This window comes from Heloderma suspectum, chromosome 3 (genome assembly GCF_057233095.1).
Source record: "Heloderma suspectum isolate Gila_16-S chromosome 3, 16-S_ref, whole genome shotgun sequence".
NCBI classification, from domain to species: domain Eukaryota; kingdom Metazoa; phylum Chordata; class Lepidosauria; order Squamata; family Helodermatidae; genus Heloderma; species Heloderma suspectum.
Genome location: NC_139460.1, coordinates 111,705,380 through 111,720,448, shown reverse-complemented (window position 1 = coordinate 111,720,448; position 15,069 = coordinate 111,705,380). Strand labels below are relative to the sequence as shown.

General features: G+C 41.7%; 1 protein-coding gene across 1 annotated transcript in view; it reads left to right on the top strand.

Moving 5' to 3' along the window:
- The window catches only part of FRMPD4 (FERM and PDZ domain containing 4), a 326,800-nt gene that overhangs the window by 291,682 nt on the left and 20,049 nt on the right, over positions 1-15,069 (top strand). The window contains exons 6-9 of the mRNA XM_084841758.1: positions 3,976-4,080; positions 6,066-6,173; positions 7,568-7,699; positions 13,338-13,457. Coding sequence (XP_084697884.1) covers positions 3,976-4,080; positions 6,066-6,173; positions 7,568-7,699; positions 13,338-13,457 — 465 coding nt within the window. The remainder of the gene's footprint in view (positions 1-3,975; positions 4,081-6,065; positions 6,174-7,567; positions 7,700-13,337; positions 13,458-15,069) is intronic.

The following is a 15,069-nucleotide window of genomic DNA, read 5'->3' as shown; positions in this document are numbered from 1 at the left end:
CATTTTTGTGTTTTCCAAATTTGCTGGCATATGGCATGCATCACCTTGACAGCATCATCTTGCAAGATTTTAAACAGTTCAGCTGGGATACTGTCGTCTCCTGCTGCCTTGTTATTAGCAATGCTTCTTAAGGCCCATTCAACCTCACTCTTCAGGATGTCTGGCTCTAGCTCACTGACCACACTGTCAAATCTATCCCCGATATTATTATCCTTCCTATACAGATCTTCCGTATATTCTTGCCACCTTTTCTTGATCTCTTCTGCTTCTGTTAGGTCCTTGCCATCTTTGTTTTTGATCATACCCATTTTTGCCTGGAATTTACCTCTGATGTTTCTAATTTTCTGGAAGAGGTCTCTTGTCCTTCCTATTCTATTATCTTCTTCCTCTTCCATACATTGCTTGTTTAAAAATAATTCCTTATCTCTTCTGGCTAACCTCTGGAATTTTGCATTTAATTGGGCATATCTCCCCCTATCACGGTTGCCTTTTGCTTTCCTTCTTTCTTGGGCTACTTCCAGTGTCTCAGCAGACAGCCATCTTGCCTTCTTGGGTTTTCTTTTTCTTTGGGATGTTTTTTGTTGCTGCCTCCTGAACAATGTTGCGAACTTCTGTCCATAGTTCTTCGGGGACCCTATCTACTAAATTTAGTCCCTTAAATCTATTCTTCACCTCCACTGCATATTCATTAGGAATATTAGTGAGCTCATATCTAACTGCTCTGTGGGTCTTCTCTATTCTCTTTAGTCTGATTCTAAATTGTGCAATAAGAAGTTCATGATCTGAACTACAATCAGCTCCAGGTCTTGTTTTTACCGACTGCATAGATGTCCGCCACCTTTGGCTACAAAGGATGTAGTCAATCTGATTTCGGTATATCTTAGACTATATAAATATTCTACATTCTGTGACAAATGCATTGCAAAAGTATAAATACCTCCTGCTTATGACCATTAACTGAGAATAATGTGTTCTGTTCGGTTAAGAAAATGCTTTTGTTACAAATGAGCTGGTTAGTCCATGAACAATTGATCAGTTTCATACTCACACTACAAACATGAAGGCATTAAAATGGAAATCTTTTCCAAAACGCTTTTATGGCTGGCCTTATTTTGTTTAGACTTGTGAAATGTAACAATATTTTTAAATGTTGTTTTAGTGAGACAGAACACATCTCCTTTAAAACAAAAAACAAACTCTAAAAAGCCCAAGCATCAACATTCAGATTATGCTGGAGCCCAGTTTCTGTGACAGCATTCAAACATTTCACCCTAAATCAATGGAAAAGTTTGAGTAGCTAATTTCATCTTTAGCATGACTTCCCAGATGGGATGACTCCAGTGAGTACAATGAACCTGAATAATCTCTAATGTGATCACTAACTAGTCATCATCAGGAGAAGCCAAGACTCTAATGACAACATTCTTCAATGGGATAAGACTAGAGTAAAAGAATTATAACCTAGGAGGAAAAACCTAGGGGAGGTACACACCAGTCTATACAATATCTTCACAAGAGGGTTTTCTTAGACTCCATAGGATCACGTTGGTTCATTGGAAAGGCCAAAAGCAAGTATGTAGGTTAAACTGAAGTCGGGGGCCCTCTAGATCAGCAAGTGAAAATCAGAAGGCTGCATAGCCAGGTCAGGCAAAAGTCAAGAAATGGCTGCATAGGCAGGTCAGGCAAAAGTCAAGTTCTAGAGCAAACAGAGATCAGAGATAGGTAATTGTCACTGTCAGGCAGTTGGTTGGGTTCCAAAAGGTACAGTCTAAGGGAGGGAAGGCATGACATAGGAGCCAGTATTGAGTTGCTCAGACTGAGGAACCAGGCCTGTGTTCTGTCCCTGACAGTGATTTCAGTCGGATGCAGTTCTTGCCTGAGGAGGAGGGTGTTTCTAGGCATGAGTTCAGGAAGGGAAGGGAAGGGAAGGGAAGCAAAGTCAAGCAAGTCCAATTTCAGGTTCTGGTAAGGCAAAGTCAAGTAAAGCAGAGGTCAGGTTCAAGTAAGGCAACATCCAAGCAAAGCAGGTAGCACCCTGGAGTGGTCTGCATGAAACTGAAGAGTCATGCATGCAGGCTTAAATGTTGTTTCAGCAACAAGTAAATCCAGACTGAGCCTTAAATAAAGCTGCAGCTCCATCTGGGTGGCTAGCTCAACCTCCAGTGAGCAAAGATGCTTCAGTTAAAGGGCCCTAGCCTTCTTCAGTCACCACTAACTCTGGTCCAGGGGGAGACCATGTTTCTGTTGGTTCTTGTGTAACACATTGATTTTCCTACCTCATGTCAAATTGTTCATCAGAAAGAGATTGGATGCTTCACTTTATTCCAAATGCAAGGCTGCAACAAAATTGGAGATGGGGCAGACTGTAGAAACAAGTGTTGTCGGACCAGTATTTAAAAGTATTCCCTGAAACAAAGTAAATTTGTTGCCTATGTATTTCCATTTCCATGTGCAAAGCCTTTATTTTTCTGTGCCCAGTTACTACAAATTATTTTACACATTTTTTTATGGCTACAGTGCCTAATAGATATCTAGGCCATGTTTATATGTTGCCCAAAGTTCCACCAACCAAAGTAATTACTTACTGAGCGAGGAGATGGCTATATGGCAAATACTCCATATTCTCTAAGGTATTTTGTTTACATGCTGAAAACTTGAGCTTTTGTATATTTTGTTACAAGGGACTGTTTGAATCTGCAAGAACGAGATGGCAGGAATGTTGTTTCCTGTTTCCCCAAATAGGAACTAAAGGCTAGGACCATAGAGACTTGTAAATGTCCTAATTGTAGAGACTGAATATAGTAAGGGAAAAGAAAGGAAAGAGCCAGTGTGGTGTAGTGGCTAGAGTGTTGGAGCGGGACTCAGGAGATCCAGGTTCTAGTCCCCAGTCGGCCATGGAAGCTCACTGGGTGACTTTGGGCCAGTCACAGACGCTGAGCCCAACCTACCTCTCAGGGTTGTTGTTGTGAGGATAACATGGAGAGGAGGAGGATTATATATGCCGCCTTGGGTTCCTTAAGGAGCGGAAAAGGCAGGATATAAATGTAATAAATAAAGACGGACAGATAGACAGACAGACAGGAAACTGCCAGTTTGCACATTTTAAATGGATCAGGTAATCTATAAGAAGTAAATGTGTAATTAAAAGCTGTTAGTTGTTATTTAAGCATTTTCTATGGCAACAGGCGTGCATGGGGGGGGTCTATATTGCAACACTATATACTGCAAGGGGTTTCCATTCTGGCATGTTACTTGACAGTTCCCTGACTCATTGGTCACTATCAAGAGTCATTCATGGAAAAACACCTTTGACAACATTAATTGAACCCAGGGATACAGAACCTCAGGCCTGTGGGCCAAATCCAGCCTGCCTGGTGCCCCAATCTGGCCCCAGATGGCCATGCCCCTTTCCCTAATAGCCAGTTGTTTGGTGGTTTTCCTGGCTTTTGTGTGCTTTTGTTTCATTCTAAACTGTTGAGATGCCTCTCCTAAGGCTTAGTTAGTGGCAGTAAGAGCTTTAAGCTACAATATGCTGATATCCTTGGTATTTTGGCCTCACCCTGTTCGCCTTTGGCCCATCCTTTTTTGCCTTCGACCATGCCCACCATTGAAATGTGGCCCCCGAGGGCTTCTCCAAAATTGAATGTGGCCCTCAGGCTGAAAGAGGTTCAACATCCCTGATTTAAAGGGTGCTACAAGGACATCTGGAGCACTTGACTTTGCTCCAGTCTGATACCTGAATAAATGTCAGTCCAACCCTGCCGTATCTGACCAGCTGTTTTTACATGCTATACCTCTACAAGAGAACTGTGGTTTGCTTTTATTTTCCTTACTCAGTTAATGGCACACACTGCAGAGCAGTAAGGTTTGTGGCAGATGCGAACAAATGATTATTGATCAGAAGAACTATAAAAGAGGTTGACAGTTAAATGTCAGTCATGTAACCTGTTTCCCCCTCCCCTTTCTTCTTCCTAGTCTCCTAAGTCAGCATTTATCAGTGCTGCAAAAAAGGCCAGATTGAAGTCCAATCCTGTCAAAGTGCGATTCTCAGAAGAGGTTATTATTAATGGCCAGGTTTCCGTGAGTGCAAAGATTTTATTTTTTAAGATTTTTTAAAGATTTTATTAATATTTATTTACCAGTAGAAAAACTGAATTCTTTCAAAGTTGCTCTGTAAAGCTTTAGATGGATAAAATGATATGATTGCATTACTTAGGGCACAATCCTATGGCCGCTAGACAGCATTCAGATGGCCATAGGATTTTTTGTTTCCTGGGAACTGAGTGCTCCGAGCTCAGTTCCCAGAAATCCGACTCCCTGCCCCTTCCCCCACCACCTCGTAGGAGGTGTGGTTCATCCCTGACTCTGCGCTCATAAGAGCAGAGCCAAAAGGGGGGCGTTCCTGGGGGAGGGGGGGGACAGCGGAAGTGCCGTTATGATGCTGGCCTCCCCACTCCCACTCCAAGGCACCCTCACTAGACAGCCGAAATCGGCCATCTAACCACAAATGCAGGGCAGGCAGAGCGCGGAGGAGAGGATCCCCTCCATGCTCTGCCCGCCTTGCGTTGGCTAGTCCACCTCTGAGTTCCGAGGAGGCCGACTATTCCCATAGGATTGCGCCCTTAGTTATATGTGAACAATGTATTCATTATTGACACAATAGCCAAACCATGGAACACCAAAATACCTTTAAAAAAAGAAAAAGAGAGCTGAGATATCCAGGATTCTAAGGACTGGTTCAGACATACAATCAATAACATGGTATAGCCCTCCTACTCATCTGTGCCATCATGGATTTTATGGAAGGCTGCTTGCTTGAAAGTATTCCTGTGTTAAAATTACACCCTGTGTGAAAACGTTACATGTCAGAGAGTGAACCTCCAAGTAAATTCTTCATATGGTGTCAGATTTTTAAAAGAGTTCTCTCTGATATGCATGTTTTTCACAGGGACCTTGAATTTGACAAGAATATTTTTGAAGAAGCAAATCTGAGATGTGAGAGGACTCTACCATGTAATCGACTGAATGGCTGGATCAGCCCTAAGCCATGTCTATTGGCTGTTCAGCCTCTGGGGGACAGGAAAGCACTGCATGCACACACACTCACGACGTGGCCTCCCTTGAGTAAGAAGGTGTCGCAGAAAGTACAGCAGTATGGTTTTTGTTCCCTGAGATGTTGTAATAATTTTAAAAAATCTGTCACAAAACCAAGGGCACAATGAAATCTTTGGTTCTTGGTGAAGTAAACAGCAACTCAGTATGAATATTTCATAGGAATCATCTCCTAATACAGGAGCTATAAATGCTTTGCTTTAAAAGAGCTCAGTGTTGCTTGGTTTGTATCGGATTTCTTCGGATTTCTGCTTCCAAATTCTGCCTTTGCTCATTCCAGGCAAACAATAAATTAGCCAGTTCTATATTATGTATTTTCTTCCTTCTTTGTCCATTCCATAAACTAATCACAGCAACATTTACTTTTAGTTGTTGGTTTGTATTTATAATTTTCTAAAAGAAGTGGGCCATAATGATTGCCATCCTGAGCCATCCCAGTGGTCCATTCAGCTTAGCATTCTGTCTATTGGCAGAGACAAACCAGGAGTGCACACAAAAGAAGATCAGCATGCACGGATTCTGCCCCCCGCCCTTCTCAGTCATTTGTATTTTGCAAAGACATTGTTTATATTCTTACAAAAATGTTTCTTACAGTGTCACATTGCATAGAAGATACTGTTGGTGAAGGAAACCGAGCAGCTAGTAAAATAAACTGCATCAAATCAGATACAAATCTTTGTAGCTGAATGAGAAATTAGTTTTAGGATTTTAATATCAAAGGCTGAAGGACACTTCAAACATCATCTCTCCATGGAAAGACCACTAGAAAACAGCTCAGCACTGGGATTAAAATAAAATGAATTATTTTGCTTTGTGGGATCCAGTATACTTGATTTCAGATGTCAGTAGACTTCCGTTGTCCCATGTAGCTCTTTCCCATGAATCAGAGATTTAGGCTAATGTTTAAGACTTGTGATATGGGAACTCTAATCACAATGCTTACACTTTAACAGGAAACGGTGAAAGATAATTCACTTCTTTTCATGCCAAATGTCCTGAAGGTGTATCTGGAAAATGGGCAAACCAAATCTTTTCGCTTTGATTGCAGTACTTCAATAAAGGTAGGCTCACTGCTTAGAGATTTTAATATGTGTTACTTCTTAAGACTGTTAAAAAAAATCAAGACCACTTGAAGCCTCCATAACAACACTCCATAGAGTGACAATAATATTATTGGAAAGACCATTTAAAATGTTCATAATAAAACTCTCATTTTACAGGACCCCAACCTGTACTGCAAAGTTCCCTCATGGCCAATTTTGTAGAGTGTGAATTGAGGACCTGATAAGATTTGAACCGTTGTTATGCTCCTAAAGTCTAATGTGGTATCGGTGATTCAAAAGTGGGGGCAATCGTTTTAATGACTGCAGGTTAATTAAATTTACATGGACCTCACTAAAGAAGTTCTGCTATGCTGCCCAAAGTCAGCATGGTTTGCCAGCAGAATACAAAGCTAAACTTAAGATATTGATTGTTAACTGAATAACTTGAAATAGAATGAGCAATATGTATGTTAGGGTTATGCCAATGGTACATCTTTATTACTAGTTCATTGCGTCCTTCAGTTCCGTGAACTATATCACAGGCTAAATAACAAGGTGAAATTGCAAAATATATTTCATAACGTGAGAAGACAGCAGAGACAGAATGGCTGTTCAGATGTATCCAGACAGCAATTTCCCACATTATCTACCACTACACAAAATTGCACAAGGAAGTAGTGCAATCCACACTGCATTTGGTGAACACACTGGACTAGCAAACCAAAGATCTATCATTGTTTAATGCACAACTCCTGCATCTTATCTCAAAAAAGCTTATACCTCACTATAGTGGTATCCTGTGCAAAGTATGTGGGGCAGAGCTGAAGAGCTGCACTCTCTTTGCCACTAAATGCAAAAGGAAGCCCTACTGCTATAATTCCTGGACTCCATGAATCTGCAATACTATTAGCAGTTAGGCTGCGAGGAGCCAGAACTTGCATAGGATTTGGGCTACATGACCCATTGAAACCATGGAAGATGTTAGATGGAACTAACTTAATTCCATTGTTTTCAATGTGGCATGAAGCACAATCCTATGCATGCATTCTCAGACGTAAGCAAGTCCCACTAAGTTCAGTGGGACTTACTCCCCAGTAAGTGTGCATAGGATTATAGCCCACTGGAGAGGAAGCTGAACTCAATGAGAATTAATAGACTTATAGAGGATTGGCCTGCCAGTGACAAGCTAAATGGGGGCCATTCTCTGAAAGAGAGTTCCAAGAATAGGAGATAACAAGAGAGAAAGTGTTGCAGGGGTCGAGAGACAAAGAATTGAACGTATGGCTATCCTATGAAAACTTGACAATTCACATGTAGCATTTTACCTTGCAGTAGACTAACATGGTTGCAAAGTGATCTCTCTGAAGTCTGGATTTTTACCTCTCCTGTATTTTTAATCTTCGGTTTTAAAGGATGTCATCTTAACACTTCAAGAAAAACTGTCAATTAAGTGTATTGAACACTTTTCCCTGATGCTGGAGCAAAAGACTGATGGGTCTGGAACAAAACTTCTCTTGCTTCATGAACAGGAGACTCTAACTCAGGTTTGTGTAATCATGCAACTATATATAGAACAGGGAACTGTGTTTTACCTTCCAATAAATGTGTATTTTTAGAGCCAATCCTGAAATTAAAAGAATCACCTTGGTTGAATGTCTTTAAATGGTTCTCAGGAATGCAGTATTGTTACTGATGTTATTCTAGAGCATTTTCTGCTAAGGGCTTTTCAAAAGTATAATCAACGGTATGCCATCTATTGGGCTTGCAAAAGGTGTTCCTGTGAGCAGAAAATGAATTTTAAAAATAGACTAAGTGCAATTTTATACTGAAAAGACCCACAGCATGAGGGCCTGTGGGGTTTCGCAAAATCCCTGCTATGCCAACAGAATGCCAAATACATTGTCGCTATGACTGATGACTCAGCAGAACACCTCAGGTACACTGACAGAACAATCCACTAGTGGAGTCTTTTCATCAGCAAAGATATGTCAGCATATCAACTGAAAGGGGGTGGAGTCATGGGTGAGACATGGGTGGCTCAGAGGAGGAGCAAATACATCCTGTATCCTATAAGCTTTCAGTCCCAAACATGCGTCCATCCATGACACAACTTTACACCAGCCCTGGTCCTGGTGCGGGAAATTTCCTTCCCATTAACTTGACTGGGAGGGGGAAATTAATAAATAGCCATGCACATATCAGTGCCATTACCATGACAGAACATAGGATATGGTGAAATGTGGCCCCTAATCACAGCATGTCACCACCAGCAGGCCCAGCATCAGCAGGCTGGCATGGTGGGGCAGCTGCCAAAGGCCCAAGGGCTCAGAATGGCTCATTCCTGACCATGCCACCCTCTGAGATGGCAGGCAGCAGATGCAAAGTGGACCTGCAAATGCCAACTTGGCTCCTGATCCAAAGTGCTGCACCTGCTCCAAATGCCACTCCTCCCCCTCACCCCCACGATGTGTCCCAGGGAGCGGTGGCACTTCTGAATGGGAGTGGTGCCAGCGAGTGGTGCCCTGCACCTCTGCCACCCACTTTCTTAGATTACCCCAAATGAAATGCCTGATGTTGACATGCCAGGCATCCCAGTTACTAGAACAATTTGAGAATGGGACCGTTGGGATACATAGTTCCCAAAGCAGGGCCATCCAAATGTACTTCCAAATGAGAAAATTACTTCCAGGCTATCTAAAAAGCTAAAATTTGGCATAAGCAAAGCCCAAGACACACCCATTTCTAGAAAAGCTTGAAAGGAGTAGATAGTTGCACCTCTCTCATGCAAAACTGGGGGCAAGAAGTATAACACAAAATGAATGGGGTAAGTTCCTGATCACCCAGAAAGCTGGGATTTGGTACACCCATATCTCAAGACACACTGATTATTTGGGAAGTGTAAAAGGGAGAAATACATAAATTTCTGCCTAGCAATGGGAGCAAGAAATGTGCCCCCAGATAGTTAAGATACATGCAGGTTACCTGGAAAGATGACATTCGTTACATACATAGTTACAACATTCTGATAAATCTTTGCTTCACTGTTTGGGAATGCATTTTGATGGCCCTGTTTTGGGAATGTTGATTACTAGGAAAGACTGAAGACAGAAGATTTTCTTTCACTACATATTAGTGGGGGCAGGGGCAAGGAGGAGAGGTGCAGTGTGAGTGCTTTTCATGCATCCCATATAATATGCATCTCCTGTGATGTGTAGTTCTGGTAAAAGCTATTACTTTATCTTAGATTACACCATTGCAAGTGATCTGTGAGCTGCCTCCTATCTTCCTCATTTGATGTGTTCCCAGTAGTACTGAATAGGTTCCCTTGAACCTGTTCAAACAAAAACTGTTGCCTGATTGTTTCAGTAATTCCACAATCCATCCACTTCTACTGTGATGAATGGCGATGCAGAAAACACTGCTGGGTGACTTTATTTATTAGATCATTAAGGAAGATTAAGCTTATTCTAGAAGCGGCACTGTGGGATTCTTAGAGGTACTTGGTTCAGACCTAATTCTGCTGTAACTGGAATCAGTGGTTATTTCCTTTGTTATTTGTTTTGGAAAGGACTACCTCTTAAAAAGCTCACCAGTAGCTTGTTGGTGCTTCTCTCTTTGTGTGATTGCTTATATTTTGGTGATTAAAAATAGCTTGTCAAAAGGAAGGTATAGAACACTATTATGACTTGGGAAACTGTATAATGAACATTGATGAGAAGAAGCAAGGCTTTTGTTTCATTACATTCAATGACAATGCTGCCAATTTTCTGTCAATCAAAGCAAACAAAGTTGGGAACAGTTCAGCCAAAGTTAAGCATCTTTAGGTCCCACTAGTTTCAGTAGGAGAGATTTAAACATAAGCGCTTGCTGTTTGATCACCTCCTTGTCACCCAGACAGCCTATTGGTACTTTTGACAGTACCAACACAGCAGGACAGTTTGCTTGTGTAGCATCTCCTGCTCTATTCCTTCCTCGCTACTGCAGCACTGATCTGTGTCTCCTGGACTCTGAAGCAAGTGGGATCTGAATGTTGCTCCACAACTGACAGGAAACAGAGTGAGTGACAGGATTAAGGAAGGCATATGGTGCACCGTGGAAGCATCACTACTGTTAAAAGTATAGGTAGGCTTCTGGGTTGCAAGCATTAATCTATATTTATACACACTCCTGATATTTTGGTATATATTACATAAACGTCAGTAGTAATTATACTTAGTTATGTGAACATTTCTCTCTTTCTCCCTTTTTTTATATTTTCTTGCTCTTTACATTATTCCATGTGATGCCTTATAATATGTCCATCCATTCATGTGGCTTTCTTCTTCTTTTATTGGGTCCTTACTGGCAAATAGAAAGGTTAATTATTTGGACAGGTAGATTACTGTACCTTTTCTAACTCACTCTTGCTCTTAATGTAATCTCTTGACTGGAGACAGCAAGGCTTAACCAAAGACTGATCAAATTGACTGAATCACAGGGTTTTTCTTCAAACTGCTGTCCAATGTTGACATTTACAAGCACATTTCCCCTCCTTCCATCATTACAAAATCACATTCCACAAAAATACCTTGATCAAAAAGGTATCACATTTTACAGTTTCCAAGGGGGGATCTTCACAACAACAGAATGAGGAGTATGATCTGGATTTCATGGAATCAGCTTTGGGCTATCAGGGGCACACAAAGCAAGAAAAGCCTTTAAAATCCGGTTTTCACGAATCACACAGCACTTCAAAGAACCATACTTCCGGGTTTGGTGCAGGGAGTAGAATGGAATGTTACCACCTGGCAAGGGCTGCTCAACCAATGAGAGAGGCTTGTTTCCTGCCTCTGTCCAGGCTTGACCCCCTTTTGCATGAAGAAGCCAAAATCCTCTATTCTCCAGTACAGCACCTGAAGGCTCCCTATGAGAGCATCCCCCCCCCCATTTTGCCCCATTCCAGCAAATGGTCATGGAGTTATTGCTCCCATCCCATTTTTCCCAATATGCGCAGATTTTCCTGAAGAAGCCAAAATCCCCAATTCTCCAGCACAGTATCTGAAGGTTCCTATGAGAGCATCCCCCCACCCCAATCAGCAAACTGTTGTGGAGTTACTGCTCCCACTCCCTTTCCCCAATGTGTGCACTTTTCAGTGAAGAAGCCAAAATCCCTGATTCTTGAGTGTAGTATCTGAAGGTCCTTATGAGGGCATCCCCCCCCCCAATTTCACCCTATTCCAGCAAACTGTTGTGGAGTTATTGTTCCCACCCCCATTCCCCAGTATGCACACTTTTCACTGAAGAAGCCCAAATCCCAAATCATGCTGAAATAAATGCAGAGGATAGGGGCACACAGCGCCAGAAGCGCAGAGAACCTGAATTAAAGAAGTAAAATGGAGTAAATTAGTCTCAGAAAATCCAGCTTTTCCACTGGAAAATCTACGGGGTGGTTGCAGATTGGCCACAACGTCATCTGCTGCGAACAACCTCAAAATGCTCCCAATTTGCAGCAAATTCCCTGTGAGGACAGCCCCCAAATGGTTGAGACAAAATATTTCTTAAAATGAGTTGAGACAAAATATTTCTTAAAATGAGTTGAGACAAAATATTTCTTAAAATGAGTTGAGACAAAATATTTCTTAAAATGAGTTGAGACAAAATATTTCTTAAAATGAAATTACTATTAATGATAACTATATACTCGTGTAAAGAAATGCAATCTTTACATTGCATTGAAAGGATCTAAGATTTTCTGTTTCGTAATTAATGGATTCTTCTTTTCTGTATTTTCTATTTGAGATTATTTCCTGATAAATTTCTACCTGTTACATATACGACTTCTAGAGTATGGGAAATGGCGTCCCATATACCCACACTTCAATGGGAAGTGTTATGTGTCCCATATAAGTCCAGGTCAACTCCAGGAAGATTTTGGGTGAGGCACTGGGGTGATGGATTGGTGACAGGTGACAGGTTGCAGAGAAGGGTCAGGAGAACTAGTCTTTTTTATTGTGTTTTATTGGTGTTTATCCATTTTGTGTTTTTTTATCATGTAGTTTAACTTTCCACGTTAGCCAGCTGGTTGTTCTTGTTGAAAGTTGGAGTACAAATCTTTCAGTGAATAAATAAAACTCAGTTGAACATAGACACTGAGTCAGGTTGCATCATCCAAGGCTGGCTGTGAGTTGAAAGGGAAGATCCCTGGCTTGGGACTTTGCTCTTTAATGCATATGGGTCTCCACATGCACCTTGTGCTGTCTCAGGGCCAATCTAGATGTGATGTTATTCACAAGCTGGATCAGGACCATCACCAATCAGGATTCTCCCCCTCCTGCTATTCACAGTGGGATGAATGGTAACTTTCCTCCCATTGAAAATAGCAGCAGTGGCGGAGAGGGGAGATTTTGAATGGGATTGCAGCAGGAGCAAAGTGTTAAAACCCCCTCCCCACATGCAATGCTCCTGATCTGGCTCAGGTGCCTTGCACCATTTGCTTATTTTTAAAAACCAGCCAGGCAAGGACCAAAGGCACGAATAATGTCACATCTAGTTTGGCACTCAAGCAACAGTGTAAAGGGCAATTGTGAGAAGCTTTGGGTTTTGGTGGGCTCAGATTCTACATGTGAAATGTACACGTTGGTAACAGAGTCAGGCTCGTCGAATGCTGAGCCTTCTTGCTGAGGATGGCTATGGAGGGGGCAGGAGGGGGGGAGAGACAGGGATCTGGTTTTTCAAATTGTGCCTTAGACAGGCCTCTCTCTCATAAAAACACGGAATAAGACATCTGGGTGTTTGAGGACTAGGGGGAATGCCAGTATATTCAAAAGCATAAGAAGTCATAGAAGCATATGTAATACTGAGAGGAGCACTGAGGCAATAATAATTTCGGATGCCTCCCTTTCTGAGATCAAAGTACCCTTATTTCAGTTCCTTTGGAACCCCCCATCAACACCCCTTTCTCTAAGAATTGGCTGATCATTGCAAAAATGCACTCGGACTGAAAGACCAGCAGCCCTGCTGGGGGCCAATAAAATATTGAAGTGAAGAAGGAAGGGTTCTGCATGGCCAGTTTTCCCTTTTGTATTCTGTGGTTAATCCCTTCATTAGAATTTCCCTGCAATCAGCTCAAGGTTTGTGTGCTGTGTTAGAAAGGATGCACTGTCAGGAATTCTGTGCCCTAACATAAGTGTTCTATTGTTCTAGGTGACCCAGAGGCCAAGCTCCCATAAGATGAGATGCCTCTTCAGAATCAGTTTTGTCCCAAAGGATCCCATTGACCTTTTACGAAGGGATGCAGTTGCCTTTGAATATCTGTATGTACAGGTAAGTTACAGAGGTTTAATATAGATTGAGGAGCAGGCTCCTTTAAGGGAATGCCTTTTTCTTAAAGTATCCTCATAGCTGACATGAGACTGCCTTTCAAACAATTTGGTTTGATGGCAATGACAGTAAAAATAGCAAATTAATTTATAGGATCACTAGTGATAATCTCGAAATACAGGCACAGCTGAGATGACTCATTTCCTTGTTGTTTGTTTATTTTGATTTATTACATTTTTTAAATTCCACCCTTCCTACAAATAACTCAGAGTGGTGTGTGTGTCCCCTCCCCAGTCTCATCCTCCTAGTATAGCAACCGATGGCTGGTCAAGGTCAGTCAGTGGGCTTTGGGGTGGGTTAGGGTGTTTTTAGATGATGTTTTAATGTGTAATTTTGCTGTTTTAAATTGTATTGTTGTACATCACCCAGAGTGGCTGGGTGACCAGCCAGATGGGTGATTAAGAAATTTAATAAATGAATTAATTAATTAATTTGGACTTGGGTCTCCCCAGTCCAAGTCTGTTCACTACACCAAAGTAATGCTATAAAGCATCCAACTGTTATATATAATAATTGCAAATGAGCATTTTATTATACATCAGGTAAAATTCAACTGTGCGTGATATAGCACAATAAGCCCATATACACACAAAAACGGGGAGGATACAATTAAATCAGGACTCAGCTTACAAAATGCACAGAGGGAGTTACAGACACAAATCTAAGAATACACAGGGATGGGCATCCAGTAGTGTACCCATGTCATGGATCTTCATCAGAAGTTATCCAATAGTGAATTCTTCCTCCATTGAACTGTGAAAATCATAGCCAATCCAGAAGTTTCAGTTCTCTCAAGGCCAAACACATTCAGTTGTTTTAACAAGAAAAAAACTTCCTATGCTGATGCATTGGTCGTTTCCTTTTTTCATTCCGAAAGGCTGCTTTTAACAGTAATAAGAACAGTAATAAATGAGGACTGCTGCCTACCGTTTGGTCAAACCAGGTGTGTAAATTTTCCCCAGAGTCATACTACTGGGTGCTCGTCCCTGTTCATTCTTCGATTCGCAAAATTGAATTTTACTGGTTGTATAATAAAGTGCTCATTTGGAATTGTTATATATAACAGCTGGGTGCTTCATGGCATTATTTTGGTGCTGTTTAACAACAGTTGCCCTTTTCCTTGCTCTGTTCATTACACCACAGTCTCCAGCCCCCCAACAGCTCCTATAAAAGGAAGAGGGGGAAAGCTGCAAATACACTATTGGTCAGGTCATGCCTGTGGTTCTCTACTTATGCTTATTCTGGACTCGACATCCCTGAACCTGCCTGTTTTGTTTCTTCTTCTTGCCTCACCCCTTCTGCTAGCAGCTGCTCCCTTAGCTGTGGAACTGAGGAAACTGAAAGGGGTTGTGCGAACTCCCAAGCCATCTCATTTAGGCAGCAATAGGCTTAGGTCCCTGGCTTATTAACTGGCTAAAGCCTAGGGAGAGATTGGCTAAAAAGCACCATTCTCGGCAGACAAAGGGCAACACAGACATTTCGATTCCTGTTCTCTTGTCTTGGAGTATGACTGGGTTTTAACCTGTCATGCCTGAGACACCAGCTAAAACACTTG